Source organism: Pipistrellus hanaki (assembly GCF_964339955.1).
Source record: "Pipistrellus hanaki genome assembly, chromosome: 6".
Taxonomy (NCBI): domain Eukaryota; kingdom Metazoa; phylum Chordata; class Mammalia; order Chiroptera; family Vespertilionidae; genus Pipistrellus; species Pipistrellus hanaki.
The window spans coordinates 48,627,374-48,648,309 of record NC_140508.1 but is presented as its reverse complement, the minus strand read 5'-3'; the positions used below and the strand labels follow the sequence as shown (position 1 = coordinate 48,648,309).

The window sequence follows — 20,936 nt, the reverse complement described above, 5'->3', positions numbered from 1 at the left end:
TGTGAATATGAGTCCTGGGGTTGGTCCAAAACCATATAGAATCAATGGTAATAATGGTGTTGCTGACATAGGAAATAGTCTAGTGACTTCATCTTTTCCAAAGCAATTAAGATGCCTGTTTAAAAAAATACTGCAGAAGCCTTGAATATTTTTTCCTATCTTAAGTATCTGAACTTATACATGGGAGCATGCACCTTTGACCTTATGCATATGGAACAAATATAAATATGAAATAACAGACATAATGAGTCTGACGATAAGGTTGATTGGGTATAGGCAAGCCCTCATTGTGTGTATGAGCTACTATAAGATTTAATCTTCAAAGCAAAAGTATCAACCAAGACAATTGAAGGTGACTCATTCTTCTGAGATACACTAGGCTGAGAACTTGATCAAACCATATAGGTTTTATTTCCCTGACAAACTATAAAGCAAACTTACTCTACGGCCATAAAACATGCACCTCTTAGGATTTTGACTCATGAAAATGTAATAAAACAACTCCAACTTGTGACCTTAAAGTGAATTCTAATTTGGTCCTGACACTAATAAAGAGCTCACTGCATTCTCGGGTTTCCTACTGTGCTTCATGACAGCCTTTTAAATGATACTTGGGGCATTTACCTATGTGATAAGGCCATGGAAAATGCTAGAAGAAATAGAAGAAACCAGTTTTCAGATCTTCTCTAGGATTACCTCATCAAGCTGTTTTAGAATGTATAGCAGCTTTTAATATATTTTAATAATTACTTGGAAAGCAGCACTTAAAAAATAAAAGATGTATACATGATACCAGTAGAGGGGGATGTATAGGAGCCTTAAAGTAAAAATTGACCTTCAAAAATGCTCGGAAACACAGATGGGGAAAAGAAAGGGCAAATTTAAGAAGATTAGCTGTAATCCCTCAGCAGCAAGTAAAAGAATGTACAAAAACACTATTTTATACATGTCATTTGGGAAGAGACTTCTAGCCAGTAGAACAAAGTGATTCAAAAGCCAAGATTCATTCTAAATTTGACAAATGAAAATAGCATTGTTAAGGGGGAAAACACACACTTAGGAATCAGTTAATTAAATTGGAGATATGGCCCCTAAAACGAATCCGATGGATCTAGAGGGTATTATGCTAAGTGAAATAAGTCAGTTAGAAAAAGACAAATATTATACCATATGATTTCACTTGTATGTGGAATCTAGAGAACAATATACAGTAAATGAGCAAATAAAACAGAAACAGACTCATAGATACAGAGAACAGACTGGTGATTACCAGAGGGGAGGGTGGGTGGGAACTGGATGAAAAAAGTGAAGGGATTGAGAAGCACAGATTGGTAGATATAAAATAGTCATGAGGATGTAAAGTACAGCACAGGGACTATAGTCAACAACACACTAATAACTATGTACGGTGCCAGGTGGACACTGGGAATATCAGGGGGAACTTTTATAAAGTATATAATTGTTTAGTTATATCTTATACACCTTAAACTAATCTATATTTTTAAAACCCTAATATGCAAATAGACTGAACAGTGGAACAATTGAACTGGTCACTGTGACCTGTGCTGACCACCAGGGGGCACATGCAGAACATGGAGGGCGTTGGCCACAGTGGGATGGTAGAGCAGGTGAGCAAGGTCCCCAGACCAAGGCAGGACACCCCTTGTTGTCATCAGGGCGAGCCTCTGGTGGTTACACCGCTCTCGCCCAGTGCCAGCCCCAATCACTCAGTGCCAACAGCTGGCCCAAATCGCCCTTCAGGGCTTCTCCACTTCCCCCTGCTCCTGAGGGGCAATTGGGGCCGGCAGTTGCTGCTCATACTGATGGGGCCAGCCCCAATCCCTCTGCACCATCAGGAAATGTGAGCAGGGCCGGCACCATCAGTGCATGAGAGCAGTGGCAGCAGGAGCAGGGCTGTGGCAGACAGGGATCTGGGGGCCCAGGCAGGAGGGGCCGGGCAGGGGCATGGGGGATGAGCCAAGATCCACCCCCGTGCCCACCACAGGTTCGGGGCCCACAGTTCCTTTCAAGGTGCACAGATTTGTGCACTGGGCCCCTAATACAGAATAATACTTAATGTAAACCATAATTGAAAAAAATTAAAAATAATAATCAGAAAGTAATTCACTCATGAAATTCATCCCTGGCTAAGCTTTTTTTGGGTTAATTGCACGTGATTTAGGGATCCCATAGATGTTCCACTGATTAAAGAGAGAACTGCCATATTCATGAACAGTGACAACAAACAAGTTTTTGCAAAGAGATATGATTACTATGGACACTTCTCTAATTACAGAAAAGCCTGCATTTCTAATTCCAGATTACAAATGAATACAACTCAAAAGAAAGGTCTTATTTCTTTACTGCTATCATTTGTTATACAAGTGGCTGCAAAAGCCTGCTATATTTTAAAAATATATTAGGCAGCTGTGTTTCTCTACTGACAGGAGGTAGAAATAAAAATTAGGATAAATTAAATCTTTTGGCACCATGAGAAAAAAAAAAAAGATTGGTGGTGGTCATGATAGAATATCTTTAACTCTTTAACTGAGAATAGTTTTAGGAAAGGGGAAACAAATCAGGGGCCAATAAATAAAACCAATTCATTTCGGAACTATTTTCAGGTTTATTGACTCCAAAAATATTGAAATGGTTTTGATCCTTATTCCACATCAGGAATTGATGAAAGAGATGGCCATCTGAGCTGAGAAGTGGTGGGAGTTACCATTGCACTAAGAGTTTGCTTGATGCCCAGGGCTTTATATGTACCATGCCTAACTGTTAACAGCACTATGCATTGTTCTCTTTTGTAAATGCAAACATGAACTAGGAGTGGAGGAGGTTCTGATTTCACATCCTGGTTCTAGCACTTACTAATTATGGGCATCACAGCCCTTCTGTTTCTTTATCTTCATTTCATCACCTCTAAAATGGGAATACTCACCTTCTCTAAGCTCTGTGAGAATTATTATGAGATTTAAATGAGTTCCTGGTACAGAGCACAGTGCAGGAAGCACAATAATATTTCATGAGTAGTAGTACCCACCCTAGGCTCCCACAGTGACAAGGGGCTGACCTGGATTCACCTATTCCAACAGCTTTACTTTCTTTGAAGACAAAGAACTTTTCTTTGCACATTATGAGTCAGTATCAAACAGACGACACAGATGTTCAATAAATTATTTAGACCTATATTGAATATTACTCTCTTAGTTATGGGTTAGGTAGGTTTTACCACTTTTTCCATTTGCAAGAAAATTTCCCTGAATGTAATGTATTAACTGTCCACAATAATTATTACAATGTCTAAGCAAAGTATTGTGGGAATAGGGAAATGGTGATTCCAACTCAAATGTGTTTATTTTGCTTTCATGTGATTTAGGAGAGGAGGCGGTGGACAAGAGCAGTTACTTTTTTTCTTTCCCATTGGGTATACTGCCATAAATTCTTATATTCCTCATATTCCAGTCTCAAGGTCAATATTATGTTTTAATGTTTTTACATTTGTATCCCTTCACTCATAATCATACTTTTTTATGCCTACCGGTTGCTCAGATCTCTAAATCTCAATTTTCATGGTGTCATTCTACAATTTCCATTCAATGCCTGCAAGCTCTATTATCTAAGGAGGCCGAGGTGACCTGCATTCAATCTAATTTGCTGCTGACATCTGCCTCACTATTTAAAAACAAATTCAGTTCTATTTAGTGAACCATAGCTATATTGTGAAAAGTCGTGCATTTAAAATCTGGAAAATACAGCTTAAAGCAAGTGGCAACAGGGCACTTAAAAACAAAACCCTAGCACTTATTTCACAGCCCTTCAGTGACACACTGAAGGGAAATGCTTTGGGCTACAGACGTTTAGAGGCAGCTTTGTGATTTATTCTGCCTAAGAAATTATAGTTATCGAAACAAATAAATCCTGCAGATGTCACTGTTTTGGACTTCTATAATACAAAGCTCGAATTCGCTAGAGACAGAGGTTATCAAACTGTGGGCTTAAATATAATTCTCTAGCCTCTGTTTTCTCTCCTTATAGAGCTGGAGAAAGCCATAAAAATAAGGCAATGGGGTTTATAAGCTAATAAGAAGGCGCATGCCTGGAAAACACAACCAGAATGGACTGCATTTGCAAAGGAAATGGGGTTTTCTATGTGGACTTTCTTAGGATGGTATCGGGATCTGTGGGTATTGTGTGTCTCAATCTTCTGAAACAGAAAGCTTCAAAAGGGAAATTAATGTCTAATTTGTTACTATTCTTTAGTATTTGCAAGTTCTAAAATTAGATTGCTGTATTTCTTTGTGAAAATTACATCCTCCCAAGAAGCCAGCACAAGGAGATTAGGATGAACTTTCAGTCATATTATTTTAATACTATTTTAAATCTACATGAAGGTTATCTTCTATCTTTCAACACACATGATCAGTAACCACTGTTTTGTGTGTGCATCTACTATGCGCAAGGCACCATCTTTGTTACTGAAGAATTAACTATTCCCCATAAGAAAACTTTTCCAATAATCAAAGTTAACATCTTTCATTAAAACTATTTCCCACATTCTGATCTCAGCCCAGCACCTCTTTCCAGTTTACCCCATTAAATATCTTAATTCCAACACTCTTTGAACTCCATCAAGACCACCAATCCATTACCATTTATGATTCTACCATATATTCAAACTTCATCACCCTTTGATGTCCTCCCTCCTGTCCTTATCCAGTTTAAACTACTGTCAACTATTAAAACCACTTCCAGGCATACCCCATCAATCCTGGACTCGCTCCCTCACTTTCTCATAGGCACTTGTCAATATCTTCCTAAAACAGGACTGGAAAATATATACATTCCTAAAGACTCTAAATAATAAAATAAAAAAAGAAGAAAATAGACCAGTGGTTGGCAAACTCATTACTCAACAGAGTCAAATCAAAAGTACAAAGATTGAAATTTCTTTTGAGAGCCCAATTTTTTAAACCTAAACTTCTTCTAACACCATTTCTTCAACAAAGACTCACCCAGGCCGTGGTATTTTGTGGAAGAACCACACTCAAGGGTCCAAAGAGTCTCATGTGGCTCGTGAGCCACAGTTTGCCGACACTGAGATAGATCGATACAAAAATGAGAATGTGTATACAAATGAAAAGAATAAGCTCTGGTCACTGTATAAGGAATGGCCAATTTTAGTACACCCTTTGAAAGATGTCAAGACCAAAGTTTTTGCAAGGAAGGTCCCCTGCTCCCAACACATCACTAAAAAGTGGGGAGCCAGCCTAGGAACCCAGGCAGTCGCTGCCTGTTCAGGAGAGGAATCTGAAAGTCAGGATGATGTGGACAGTGCTCCAGGAAAGGGAAATGACCAGAATGTGCTCAGGTAGACTTAGAAAGCCTACAGCCTGCAAAGTGCCTCTTGGAAATGTCTGCTGCTACAATGGTTTCAAAAGCAACGAGAAACTGGGATTTCATTTGTTTTCTAACTGTCTAGCACTTAAAATCAGGAACAGTTGGACTTTTTTTTGTGTGTGTGAAGACGGATAATAACCTCAGGCCAGAGCCTTTCTAGGAAAGTATAAAAAATTCACAGACCTGTCTTGATTGTGAATATAGTTGTGGAAATCCTACATATGACAGAAATATGAATTTAAGAGTCTATTCAGGATAGTGCTGCTATGTGCTCTACTGGGGTTGACTTGAAATAAAAATGGTGATAACACAGGGCGAAGCAAAAGTAGGTTTACAGTTGTGAATTTGCAAAACATATTATTCTTTTCTTCTTATTTATTAATTACTCATATTACTTTCCATATGAATAATTGTAAACCTTCTTTTGCCCCACCCTCTATTAACTGTCATTTGTCAAATGTGTGATATGAGCTGGGCTTTGTCCCTTTGATATTACATTTTTATTATAAACCCATGCGGTGAAATTGTTACCGGCTCTGTTTACAGAGGAGGAATCACTGAGGACTTGAACTCAGATGTCTGGTTCCAGAGTATGTGTCTGACCATGACTTGGGAGGAAATATGTTAAAATAGTTCATTCTATTTAATTGTTTTCAGGAAAAGAACATGTAATTGGATGCTGATGGATACCAACTTTGAGTGAGTAAATGTATTTTAAGAATACTTAGTGCCCTGGCCATTGTGGCCCAGTCGGTTGGGTGTCATCCCTCGCACCGAAAAGTTGCCAGTTGATTCCAGGTCAGGACTCATGCCCAGGTTGCAGGTGCTAGTCCCCACAGGGAATGTGCAGGCAGCCAATCAATGTTTCATTCTCCTATCAATGTTTCTCTCTCTCTGCCTCTCCCTTTTCTTTTAAAAAGAACATAACAGCTATTGGAAATAGAGCATGGTATACCCTTTAACAAATATAAAGTGAATGAACTAGCACCATGTTTATCAAAGTAGAAGTTCACATATATGACAATAAGGAAAAATGGTGACTTGCCAAAGAATGGGGTATGGAATATAATTATGTAAATTTCAATATTACATAAAAACATCCCCTATAATTTTCTGAAATAAATATAAATCACAAATGTTTATTAAATACAAACATGCAAAGCATTTAATGTGATTCTAGAGACTGATATAATTGTAGAAAAAGCACTCATCTCATATTTTACTATATTTCATTTATTTATTTCATAAAGTGATTGGTACGTTCACAGGGTGTTTGTAATTCTATTATTTAGATTGTTACCTATGTATCATATTTTAATATGACATAAAATAATAAAACAATGCATGCTAATTAAGTAACTTTTAGAGTATGAAGAAATAAAGGGGATTTCATTGATATTTGCTTACAAAGGCAAAGTCATTGATGTGAATTTTCAGTGTGTTATGTTCTGTGACACAGAAATATTTGTGTGTGTGTGTGCATGTGTGTGTATGTGTGCCTGCATGTTCAAAATACTGGGCTTTTATGGTATATTTTGTGAACATCATTTTTCTCTTAATCTGCATCTTTTCAAGTCGGTAAACACAATTTTGGTTATCAGTTTTAACTATTGAAGAGTATTTAGTTTTTTAAATCAATGACAAGCCAATGGATGATTTAACTCATTAGTGTTCTATTGTATAGAAGGCACTACAACAATCATCCTTGTACATAATTGGTCTATTTTATCACTTTCACCCTTGGTGCTTGTTTGCTTATGACTTTGGTCATCTCTGTGACAAACGCCTATTTCAGAAAGTACACATGGCAATCCTGAGAGGCAGGTGCTGCTGGAGCAGAATGGCCATTCCTGTGTCAGTTTAGAGAAATCCCTGGGTTTCAGGTGTCTGGGATCATGCAGGCAGTCAATGGCACAGAAAAGTCAGCAGGCAGGGGTGGGCTTGAGGATGTCCTGGAAGCCTTGCCTACAGGAGAAAGTTCTCTAGTCATTTTACTTGGCTGGCACGTGAATATTTTTCTTTAATAATTTCTTACTGACATCACGTAGTTCTCTTTCCCCGACTTGTGGAAGCCACAGCACTGTCTCCTGCCGGGCAGTAACAGCTGTGAAGACGCACCCATATTCCACGCCGTTCACTTCGGAGACAAGCCCAGGCTCCAGGTCCGTTCACTCCTCCCAGCTCCATTCACTTGAGCTCAGTTCATTCCTCTTGAAAACTTTTAGCTTTCATTTTAGCTTTCAGTGGCACCTCCTTTCTTTCTTGTAGGCTGAACTATGCATTTAAAGGTTACACTTTACTTAGTACTTATGAGAAGGCTAAAAGGCTAATTCCAATGTAACCCTGACATGTGAGGGGGCGGGGCTAGCAATCTGAATGTGTCAGTAACCTAATGTACATGCTTGATAGCCTATAATGAAGTCACTGACTCTTTCTCCACAACTCCCAGAGGGGGTTATCAGTTCTGGTGCCAGGCTAGGCCCTTAGATATGGTCTCAAGGCCCCCATCCCAACACACGGGGCTTTTTGCAAAGCCCAGGAAAGGTCCGGAAGTCCCATCCATATTCGGGGGACAAAGAAACCAAAGGGGATAAAAGAAGAGCTTCCACCATATTGGTTTTCTCAGACTTTGGAAAGAGCTCCTCTGAGACCACCAGCATAAGAAAGCTGTGTAACTCAATTTCTCTAAGTGTCACTTGGGTTTCTTCAATCTTCTACAACACTTATTTCTAAGTACTTTCAGGACATAAAGTCAGTTTTATTATTAGAGTCGGAAAGAACATGAATTTGTAGTTTAAAAAGAAAGAACTTGAACTCGTCCCATATGTGTTCATTACAAAATCCAAACTCCTGAGCCCCTGTCTCAGCTATTTTTCATTTTTCTGCCCCTGCTCCCCAAACTACTTTAAAAACACAAGGAATTTCATCATTTCTGATTTGCTTTTACACATGGAATTCCTTTTTCTTTCCACCTTTCTGTTGAAACTCATTCAAAGCCCTCCACAAATGATATATTTTAAATAAAAACTAATTTGGAAGAACCTTGTGTTAGTAGGGGGGCTGCCATAGTAAATTATCACAAACTGGGTGGTTTAAAACAGCAGAAATGATTCTCTCACAGCTCTGTGGCAGGGAGATGGAAAGCAAGGTGCCAGCAGTCCCGGGGCCAGAACCGCCCAGGCCTCTCCTGGCTTCTGAGGTCAGCAGTCCTGGGATTCCGTGATCATAGCTCCATCTCTCCAATCTCTGCCTCTGTCTTCACAGAGCTTTCTTCTCTGTTTCCTTCATGTCTCTGTTCCAAATTTCGCTTTCCTTTCTCTTATAAAGATACTAGTCATTGGACGGATGTAGGGAGACACTAATTAATCATGACTTTATCTTGACTTGATTGCATCTCTACACATCCTATTTCCAAATAAAGTAACAAAGGTTGGGAAGTAAATTCTTTTGGGGGGAGGGACACAATTCAATCCAATACAAACTCTTTTTATTGTAAAACCCTGTTTTGTGCTACCACAGGACTGTCCCTATGACCTCTTCCTACTCTGTTTATAGTGAACCTTTTACAAATATATGGACATATAACGGGCAAGTTGGCAAAAATATAAATTCAGTCCGGAGGCCTATTGCACTATTGGATAGTAACTGTTTAAAATATTTTTAGAAAGTTTAAATTACAAACACTTTTTTTTTTTTTTTTAGTTTACTGAGATGAGTTGCCACTTAAGAAACACATTCAAATTATAAGTCTTCCTTCAACACTTCAAATAAAAGTTTTATTTCCCCATAAAAATATTCACTCTATTTCTGCATTAGGATTTCAAAAAGCCTGGCACCCAATTATACACGGTTTGATTTCTTACAACAGTTCTGTATAATGGAATAGCATATGGTATAATTTTAGTGACACATCAAAAGTAATTTCTTTATGGAAATTCGGAAAGTAAAGCAAAAAGTAGATTTTCTTAATACACAGGAATCAGGAACGACAAGGACACCACCCTATCGGACCATTTTCCAGGTGACATCCATGGATGTTAATTGTTCATAAAGCTTGGAAAGCACTTTGTAAATTCTTGCACATCTAGTAGTTTATGCTAAAAGTTACTTTCTGGAGCTTGATTGGTTTAGGGGGTGGGAGGAGTCTACTTGGTTGGCTCAGAGGAAGGGCATGAGAGTTAGCCAATGCTTTATTGTATGACATGGTGGTCAGAGAACGCAGAGGCAGCCCAGCCAGAAGGGCAGCCTGCTGGAGGTGAGAATGGGTGATGGGAAGACAGAGTGCTGACATAGGACATGAACTAGACTTTATTCTCAAGCCACCAATTTCTAGAGTTTATCAGACTTTCGTGAGCGATCGAGCCAGGATACATCAGTATTACACATGTCTCACTTAATTGTATATACTTAATTTAATGGTTAATCAGGTTATATATTTCCTCCTAACAATGAAAATATATAACCTGATTGGAACCTTTGTTTCCAGCATCCCAAATCAAAGAAGCTCTTTTATGGATGATGCACAGTCACATTCAACCTAAGTGGAATCAACTCACCTCAGCCACGATTTGGGTGCTTGAGCAGGAACTGAATCTCCCAGACCAGTGGTCGGCAAACTCATTAGTCAACAGAGCCAAATATCGACAGTACAATGATTGAAATTTCTTTTGAGAGCCAAATTTTAAAGACTTAAACTTCTTCTAATGCAACTTCTTTAAAATAGATTCGCCCAGGCCATGGTATTTTGTGGAAGAGCCACACTCAAAGGGCCAAATGAGCCGCATGTGGCCTGTGAGCCACAGTTGCCGACCATGGTCCCAGACCATCTCACTCACCTCCAAGGTACTTTAGCGCTGAGATACCAAAAGGTAATCAGGTCTGATAAAATTCTGCTCCCCTCAATTCTGTCTCTGATTTATTTATCATGGCAACCTGATAATCGTGCCCAGATTTTGCCAAATTAATTTAATCTTTTCATGAAAGAGTGCATATGAAGGTTTAGTATTTTTATTCAATGGTGTCTGTGAAGAGTATTAAAATTTTAAAGTCTCATTACACTGTCACTGCCATACAGTTTCACTTTCTCTGAAGAAATAACTTCAAAATCCCAACACATTTCAGATCATATAAGGCCACTAGATTTTTTGTGTGTGTTTTTTGTTTTTGTTTTGTTTTTTTAATGATTTCTTCCAAATCTCTTAGCAGGATAGCTAAGAACCAGATGGTCATAAACCAGTAACTATTCCACAGTGACTGAGTCAGCTGGAAAGACAAGTTGTTCCAACTTAATTTGAGTTGTCTTTTGTACTAAACAATCAATAAACAGAAATGTCTCACATTATCCCCAAAGCAAATTGACTGCTCATGAAAATGCTGGACTGACATCACTCGAAACTGGAGTATGATGTTTATCTGCAGATCCTGTGACTCTGAGCAGCAGCAGTGAATATTTTTCCTAATGTCACATCTTAAATTTAACTTATTAAAAACAGTACAGTGGATTTCCTTTTTTGTACTGGATGTAAACTAGCTGTTATTTGGGTTACATAAACTATTTTTTAACAATCTGAATTCAGATTATATTTGATTATACAAGTAAACAATCATTCAAATCTATCAGTTGTTTTATTGGCCCACTTCTATCAAATTAATTGTATTGCCACAAACAAAAAAGTTCTATAATCTGGGGTGAGTACCCAAAATATAGGATCTTTAAATTAGGGACAATTTCTTCATTCTTAGGCATAAATTGAGTCCTTTCAAAATTAAATAATCTACATGGTTCATAGGATTTCCTAATTGGAGAATAGGAATTAAAAAATAAATAAATAAAAAGCACTTTGGGTGAAACAATACACACAAACACACACACACACATTATAATATTCATGGACAGCATTGTACTTCACATCATATAAAAAATGGATTACTGTCTAGTGTCTAAATTTTTAAAAATATATTTTATTATTTTTTTATAGAGAGGAAGGGAGAGGACAGAGAATTAGAAACATCGATGAGAGAGAAACATCAACCAGCTGCCTCCTACTGGGAATGTGCTTGCAACCAAGGTACATGTCCTTGACTGGAATCGAACCTGGGACCTTTCAATCCACAGGTTGACCTTCTATCCATGGAGCCAAACCAGTTAGGCTAGTGTCTAAATCTTTAACAAAGATGCATAGCAAGTTCATTTCTAATGGCTATAGGTACTATGTCACAGGTGGTAACAAACACAGGTTTTGAAATTGCATATATAATAAAAATGCTAACCAAAATAAAGGCTTAAGTACATGCCTATTACCTTTCATTTTGAATCAAGATGGACTTTTGGCTAAATCCTTTTTGGATTTATTTGTAGTTGGAAAAATTATGTGAAGCCTAAGAGGCAGAAAACCTTAGAGGATCATCTGATGGGAAAATGCTTTCTGATAACAACTAATAATAATATAAAATAGGAAATAACTTACTGATTAACACACAATTGATGGGGAAGTGAGATTATTTAGAAAATAATGTTCTCTTGGAAATGAAGTATAGAATTTATGAAATATAGTAACAATAAACTGAAATGTGATACACTTATACCCAGGTATTTCAGGTACAAAGTAATATTTATTCAAGTCTTTAAAAATAATCATGAATGTTTATGATATATTAGGAAATATTTTTCATTTTTAATGTGCAGAATTTATTAATTCTATAACTATGCCATTACAGATTTTGAATGGAAAAAAGTATAATAATATCTTTATTACATTAGAGAATAAATTCAATGCTTCAAATAATTTTTTAAATTAACCAGGTTGCTCTGATTTCAAATAGTTTTTGCCCTCTTATTTGGAGATAAGTTTTTGGGTTTCATTTAATGACAAAGACAGACACTTTTGAGCTCTTATTCCCTTTCCTTAATGAACAAAAGAAGTCTCTACTCCCCAAACTCTGAGTTTCCAACATCTAAGATATTGGCTCCTTCATTTATTAGACATTAATTTGAGATTGCACATACTCACAAAATACAAAAAAAAACAAAACAAAACAAAACAAAAACACAAAAAACAAAACACAAAAAACAAAAAATCCCCAACAATCAAAACAAAAGACTGGGGCTCTCTTTTGAAAGAATAGGTGAAAATGCAAAACTTCTCACTTGTATTCAACTATATTTTATTTTTTTTAATTTTTAAGAAGCACTTTGGGTGAACCAATACACACACATGTTATTATATATATTGATTTTTCAGAAGAGAGAGAGAGAGAGAGAGAGAGAGAGAGAGAAATTTGTTGCTCCACTTATTTATGCATTCAGAGGTTCATTATTGCATATGCCCTGACCAGGGCATATATTATTGCATATACAACCTTGGTGTATCTGAACGATGCTCTAATCTAACCAACTGAGCTACCCTTCCAGGGCTTCAACTATGTTGTATTCATAGAATCATTGTAACAGCCTTGTTGGGCCATGGCAATTTATGCTTGCATGCACACTCACAAAATCACACACCTGCACATGCGTACACACGTGCACATGCAACATTGGTCATTTGCTCTCACCCCCCCACCATCACAAACATAGAACAATCTATTGAAAATATTTAAAATTTTTCTCATGGTGCTACCCAATTAGTGTCTAAAATTTGTTTTGGAAAAACAACAACTATCTCTTTGTAAAAAGAGAATGATAAATATATAACTATAATAAAATTTAAATATAAATTTTACTAATTCATGAATTCATCAAGCCAAAAAGTTCTTATTAGCACTGTGGTGCTGGGAACTCCAGGGTCATGTCTTAATTGTGCTTAATATCTGACAGAATAGAGATATTTTGAACAGAGTACATGAAGTCCAAGTTCAGGGTGCAGTGGGAGCATAGAGCTGAAGTACTCAGATGAGGGACAGGAAACATGATAAATCTCCGCTGAAAATGGGAGGAAAAGAGATAGTTGGGTGAATTCATGTGTGCTACATGGATCAATAGTTTTGTTTCTTCTGATTGCTGAGGAGTCCTTCATGGTATGAGTGCACTCCAGTTAGTTGAAGAACATGAGGGCTCTTTCCAGTTTGGCACTATTATGAAAAAAACAACTGTGAACATTTTTGTACGATGTAGATGTGTGTGTGTGTGTGTGTGTGTGTGTGTGTGTACATAAGTGTTTTTGGTGTTTTTTTTTGAGATAAATGTCCAAGAGTGCAATTGTTGGATTCTGTGATAATTATATAATTAATTTTATAAGGAGCTGCCAACCATTTTCCAGAATGGCTATAGCATTTTACATTCCCATGTACAATATATGAATGATACAGTTTCTCTAAAACCTCACAAGCATTTGGTGGTGTTACTATTTTTTTTTTTAATTTTAGCCATTCTGATGGGTGCATACTAATATCTCATTGACATTTTAATTACCATTTTGCTGATGACTTAAAATATTGGATATATTCATATGTACATTCATGTATGCACAGTCTCATGTAAATAGGATAGTTTATATACTGGGTATTTTCTTCTGTTCATTTTATTTTCTTACTTCTCTCATTTTGCTTGTCTTTTTCCCATATCTTCCTATTCTATCCACCTCATTATCATCTTCCCTTACCTGGTAATGCTTGTTAAAACACTCACAGTCTCTCATTTATTTTACAAAATGTGATTATTCAGTATATACATCGCTGGTTGTTTTGTTTGAAGAACTCAACTTCATAGAAATGTCTTCATGTTAGTTGGTTTAATTAGAATTCTTTTTAGTGATTGTATATTATTTTAGCACTAGAGTCATGGTGCACAAAATCTGTCCATGGGGGGCAGGGGGGTGTCCCTCAGCCCAGCCTTCACCCCTCCAATCCCTGTGAGGGACTGAGCCTAAACCGAAAGTCAGACATCCTCTCACAATCCAGGACTGCTGGCTCTCAACCACTCGCCTGCCTGCCTGTCTGATTGCCCCTAAAGGCTTCTGCCTGCCAACCTGATCACCCCCTAACCACTCCCCTGCCAGCCTAAGTGACGCCTAACTGCTCCCCTGCTGGCCTGGTCACCCCCCATTGCCCTCCTCTTAGGTTGGGTCACCCCTAACTGCCCTCAGCTGCTGGCCTGATCGCACACAACTGTCCTCCCCTGCCAGCCACCTTCTGGTGGCCATCTTGTGACCACATGTGGGTGGCCATCTTGTTCATGGATGTGATAGTCAATTTGCATACTATCTCCTTATTATATAGGATAATAATATATCATAGTTTGTTCAACTATTTCCTTGATAAACAAACACTGGTTTCAAATTTTGTTGTTACACATAATGTGCTTAAACCTACCCCCTCATGTGCGGGTACAATTGTCCATATGGGATATGCTCCAAAGAGATTCACTGGGTCAAGGGCATGCATATTAATTTCATAACAGTTGCCAGTTTTCTTGGCAAAAATAATTGAAACAACTCCCATTCCCACAAGCCATTAGGAGACTACACTTTTACCTGTGTTTGCATTAAAAATAAATGCCAGAACTCTGTCTAATCTGGGCTTGAATCTTCTTGCTATTTTTGACATCCCTGACTGCTTTATAGTCTGAGTTTCATAATTTGCAAGAAAAATATATTCAAATTCCTCGTTGCGTTCCAAGTCCTTTCTTTTATTCCATTGGCATGTGCTATGAAGAAGTTTTTTTAAAAATCATGCCATTGTTTCTTAAACATGATTTGTCTCTAGCTTTAAGCACACTGCTATCGCTGCACATAAAGTGTGGTTTTAACCAAAGAAATAATACTTTCACATAAATCATAATTTAAACAATCATTCTTCTGTCTTTATATTCAGACCTAGCTTTAGTCTCACTCTTCAGAAAGTCTTATCTTGGAAATTAAGGCCATTCTCTTTGAACAAAGAGCCCTTCATTTCTCAAAAAAAACTTACATGAGCCACAAAACTACCACTGCTGCCAAAAAATAAAATAAATACATTTTTAAAAGGTTTCAACTTCAGACTTGTGGGTTACAACTCAGCCTGTATTTCTGAATTATGTCAGACCATAATTCAATATCATTCTTATCTGAAATAATCTACTCCAGTGTTGCCTATGTCTCCACAACAGGGCTCAGTGCAATTTCAAAAATGGAAAACAGTATTGAAAATTGAAGCTTGAGACATATCATCAGTGGTGAAAATTATTCTTATTCTTCTTTTGAAAACCAGTTTTCTGATTGTCATTGGTTTTAATATGAGACATTATTTCAGATCTCAGAAAAAGTACGTGGTTATAGACAGTTTGAAGATAGTTTTAAGGAGGCACAAATACATGTGGATATTAAGATATGATCTTGGCAAGGTTGGGACAGGTTCTAGTACAGAATGGGGATTTCTATGACCATTTATGTCATACGTGCAACACCAAAAAGTCCATTGTAAATTATGAAATGAAGTCAGATGATGAGTGAAGAAAAGTATAGTGAAAGGAATAAGACATTCAAGGAAAGAGGAACACTTTGATAAGTGCTAATTGTTTAGTAAAATTGAAATACATGTAGGTGAGGAGGTGTGAGCAATTTGATTTAGGCAAAGTGACATTATTGCTTTTAGAATAATATAACCTGGTATTATTTATTCCTATAAACTTTAACTATACATAAAAAGTTTATTTTACATTTTTGAATATATATTTATTGATTTCAGAGAGGAAGAGAGAGATAGAAAAATCAATGATGAGAATCAGTGCTCGGCTGCCTCCTGCATTCCCCCTACTGGGGATTGAGCCCACAGCCCGGCACGTGCCCTTGACAGGAATCAAACCTGGGACCTTTCAGTCCACAGGCTGATGCTCTATCCACTGAACCAAACTGACTAGAGCAGGGTTTATTTTTTTGAAGTACTCAATCAAGTTTCTCCTAAACACTTAGCTATTATTTTAAATTTACATTTTTCAAACTCTGACTGCTTTTTGCTCCTATCCATTATAAAATATAAATTTCATTACGCAAAATCTTCAAAAAAAATGATATGACAACTAATATATTAGATAGCACAAGAGTTGCAAAAGTGAAAAATACAAGTTGAAAGTAGAAACTGCCTGTGTCTCGATACTTTATGAATTGGGATGCTCAAATTTAACCTGCAAGGTATTTAGTTGTACAGTGGGAATCCATGAAAGCAACCAATTGCTCATGGATTGAAGAGGCTGGGACAGGCCAAGCCACACCACCCTTTCTGCAAGGCAGCATTATTATGGCCATACCAAATGCCTCCAGCTGCAGCGGCAAGAACCATAATACCAGTCATAAACTTGCCCTGACAACATCTCCCAGGCACTGTTTACTTAATTCTCCAAGCTTGGATGGAAACCTTACCAGCACTCTGACCACCTCAGAACAAAATCCAGATACAGACAGATAATAAACCAAAACTCAAAAACATCTGTAAAAAATCACTGTGCTGAGCTTCTTAGAAAATCTTCTGGGATGCCTTCTCATCACAATAAGACACCCTATTCAGCGGTGTATCTTAATCCATCTGGGCCACTGTCTCAGAAGCAGCTCCGTTTCCTCCAGCTGCAGACGGGGCTGTAATTGCTTACCTGACTCGCAGGCAAATGTCTTGGAGGTTTCATCGTGAAAGATAATTGCCACAGCATGCTTCTTCGTTTCTCGAGGCAGCCTGGTTATGTTTTTGATGTTGTGCAGTTCAGTTACCTTGAAAGAAAAAATTTTTTTTTACTTAGTGTACAGTATACACTGTATACTAGTGTGCTTAAACAAAATAATCAGTTATTACTATGCCTTCCAGTGTTGATGAGAACTTGCTAGTATACAAAGAGTTAAGATTATCAATACATGGCAAAAAATTGGTACCATGTCATTTAAAATATAATGGCTATATTTTTAAGAGCTTCATATTGTCACATTTCCTTCTAAAATCTGTAATGACCTAGGCTTCTAGCCTCATAAAATCATAAGCCCATTCCACAGGGTTTCTGTGTGGGCTGTCTGGAGTTCTTTTCTCTCTCACATGAATTTACAGTTTTGTCACATTGTTGGAAAGCTAATTTCAATATATCCTTTGTTCATATTTGTTTTTCTCCCTACTTGTAATTATCTCATCATATAAACGTGCAAAATTAAAATAGCAAGATGAATACTTTAATATACATGTGAATATATGAAATACATTTATGTACATATGTGCATTTAAACATATACTATGTTTATTTACATACATATACTATATATATTTCCTATCTATCTATTTTCTATCTATCATCAGAAAATACTCACTTCCTCTTACAGGAAAGAAAATTTAGACACCAATATCTGAGCATTAATACCCTGGAGAGAAAGATGAGAATGCTTTTTTGGAATAATGACTCACATACAGTATTATATTTAAAGTGCATTAAAACATGTTCTCAAATAAAGTTAAACTCTTGAATTTTTAAATGATTTGATAATTGACTCAAGTAACGTTTAAGCCAAATTCTGTTGTAACATAGTAAATTGAAGCTATATTTGAAAAGATATTATTTTCAAGGATTATTAATTTTAATTAAACAAAGGATGTTATCAAAATTAAGTAGAGTCTAAAGGCAATGAAGATTTTGTGTTGCTTAAGAATTCATGCAATTTATATCAGGAGGGTATAAAAGTGATATGCTGCTTTATAAGATTCAGTATGTGTCATATCTAGTTGTACAAAAGAATATAAAAACATTTATTCTGCTCAAGGGCCGTTTTTCAAGTATCTTTATTTACAAATATAAAAATATTAGAACATATATTATGGATTCCATATTTTTGTCCTCTGATACTAAAATCCAAGAAACAAACTAATAGGTAGCCTTTCCATATGCAGCCAGCACTAGAGCTTCTCTAACTGCTGAGCCTTGGGCAATCTGACAGATGATGTAGCTCAAACAAAGTGTTTGCTCTTCTGTAAAATTTACATTTAGAAATGCAGACAACCCCTTCAAGCACAGATTGTTACACTGGTTTCCAGAACAGTGTTAAGCTTTCTGGTGATGATCATTAGTGTGATGCCATCCACTTCAGTGTGCCCGAAGACATTAGAGAGATGGCAGGAAATCAAGTGCTCACGAGAAGCATAAAATTCTCCTTCTCACTTGTCTTGGTTAGAAAGTTCAAGTGTTATACTAGATTATAAAATGTTTTAAAATCATACCAGAAGGCTCTCTGAGGACTTTATATATCTTTGGAACTGTCCCTCTTCAATTCAATATATACTTAAAAAAACATTTTAAATCATACCAATCGAGGTCAAGATCTAATATATTTTGATCTCCTATCCTCACTTTTTCCTCTCAGTACTATATGGATTTATCATCCAGAAGAAAATTGTGCTTTCATACCGTAGATGAGGACAATTTTTAAAATGATTTTTTTTATATTTTCAAATAAGAATGTTATTAGTCTAAAACCAGTCAATGTGACATAAAAATCATTACCAACATTTACTAAGACTATGAAATCTATAGTATTTCAATATATATGTCAATTACTGTATTATTTAATAATGTAATATATACTTCTGAAATGTTGATTTTTCATATGGTTATAAAGGCACAAAACATTAATTAAAGTTTATTAAAACTATTAAAATAAATACTTTAAATAAATATAAAATTAACAGAACTTAAATGAAGTAAACAGTTGAAAATGATTCAGGTTGCTTATATGTAAGTCTAGAGATACCATAATTGACAATTTAGAATACTGTGATCTAATGAGTTGATACAATTAAAACAAAAATATAAATATACCTAGTTGATGACTTTGCTAACTGGTGCAATTTAAATTTTTTTTTTCCAAGGAGCGATCTCTAAGGAATTCATGGTGTGAAAGTCAAATTGTTCAAAAGGAAAACACATAGCCTTTTTTCCATAGGATTTCATAATGTACAAATCGTGGTGAAAACTCTATGACAGAGTTAAAAACACAGCTGAAGAAGCATAGAGGGAGAAGGCATACCTTGGAGATACTTCTCGTTCCATTTTACGTCATCACAATAATGAGATTATCTCCATAAAGGGAGTCATACATTTTTCTGTTCAAATTACATTTATCCTAAAGAGATGTATGCAATATTATGCCTTAAAAAATGCACATACTTCAATTAAAATACTTTATTGCTAAAAAATACTAACCATCATCTGCTGACCAGGATGGTGGTTGCTAAAGATCGAGGTGCCATTGTTATCTTAAAATAACCATGGCATTTGCTGCATCAATCAACTTTTTTTCTTTTTTACCCACTTCGTTCAAAATTGGAGTGAATTCTCTCAAACGTTCTTTCTGCTTTATAAGCTAAATTTATGAAATATTCTGGTAAATCCTTTGTTGTCATCTTTACCAGGAGTAGATGCCATTTCAAAAAACCACTTTCTTTTTTCATTCAGTAGAAACAACTTCTCATCCATTAGCTCTTCATGAAATTTCAGTAATTTTGTCACATCTTTAGGCTCCACTTTCCATTCTAGTTCTCTTGCTATTTCTACCACACCTGCAGTTATTTCCTTCACTGAAGTCTTGAACCCCTCAAAGTCATCCTTGAAGGTTGGAATCCACTTTTTCCAAACCCTGTTAACGTTGATATTTTTACCTCTTTCATGAATGTTTCTTAATAGCATCTTGAAAGGTGAATTCTTTTCAGAAATTTTTCAATTTACTTTGCCTAGATCCATGGGTTGCAGAAAGGGTGTTGTGTTATCAGGCATAAAATCAACATTAATCTTGTACATCTCCAGCAGAGCGCTTGGGTGACCAGGTGCATTGTAAATGAGCAGTAATATTTTGAAAGGATCTTTTTTATTTCTTTTTTTTTTCTGAGCAGTAGGTCTCAGCAGTGGGCTTAAAATATTCCATAAACCATGTTGTAAACAGATGTATTGTCATCTAGGCTTTGTTGTTCCATTTACAGAGCACAGGCAGAGTAGATTTAGCATAATTCATAGGCCTTAGGATTTTTGTAATGGTAAATGAGCACTGGCTTCATCTTTAAAGTCACCAGATGCATTATCCCCTAATGAGAGGGTCAGCCTGTCCTTTGAGGCTTTGAAGCCAGGCACTGACTTCTCTCTAGCTATGAGAATCCTAGATGGTCTTCTTCCAATATAAGGCTGTTTCATCTTCATTGACAATCTTTTTTAGTGTAGCCACCTTTATTAATTATCTTAGCTAGACCTTCTGGATAACTTGCTACCATTTCTAGCTCAGAACTAGATGCTTCAACCTTGCACTTTTATGTTACGGAAATGACTTCTCACCTTAAACCTCATGAAACCAACCTCTGTTAACTTCAAACATTCTGCGGCCTCTTCGTTTCTCTCTCTGCCTTCAGAGAACTGAGGAGAGATAGGGCCTTGCTCTGGATGAGGCTTTCACTTAAGGGAATGTTGTGGCTGATTTGATCTAGCCAGACCACTAAACTGTTTACATCAGCTATACAGCTGTTTGGCTTTCTTATCATTTGTGTGCTCATCGAAGTAGCACTTTCAATTTTCTTCAAGAAATTTTCCTTTGCGTCTACAACTTGGTTAA

General features: G+C 36.6%; 1 protein-coding gene across 1 annotated transcript in view; it reads right to left on the bottom strand.

Moving 5' to 3' along the window:
- DOK6 (docking protein 6) overlaps nt 1–20,936 on the bottom strand; it is a 225,520-nt gene that overhangs the window by 121,292 nt on the left and 83,292 nt on the right. The window contains exon 3 of the mRNA XM_084887401.1: nt 16,964–17,078. Within this exon, the coding sequence (XP_084743527.1) occupies nt 16,964–17,078 (115 nt within the window). The remainder of the gene's footprint in view (nt 1–16,963; nt 17,079–20,936) is intronic.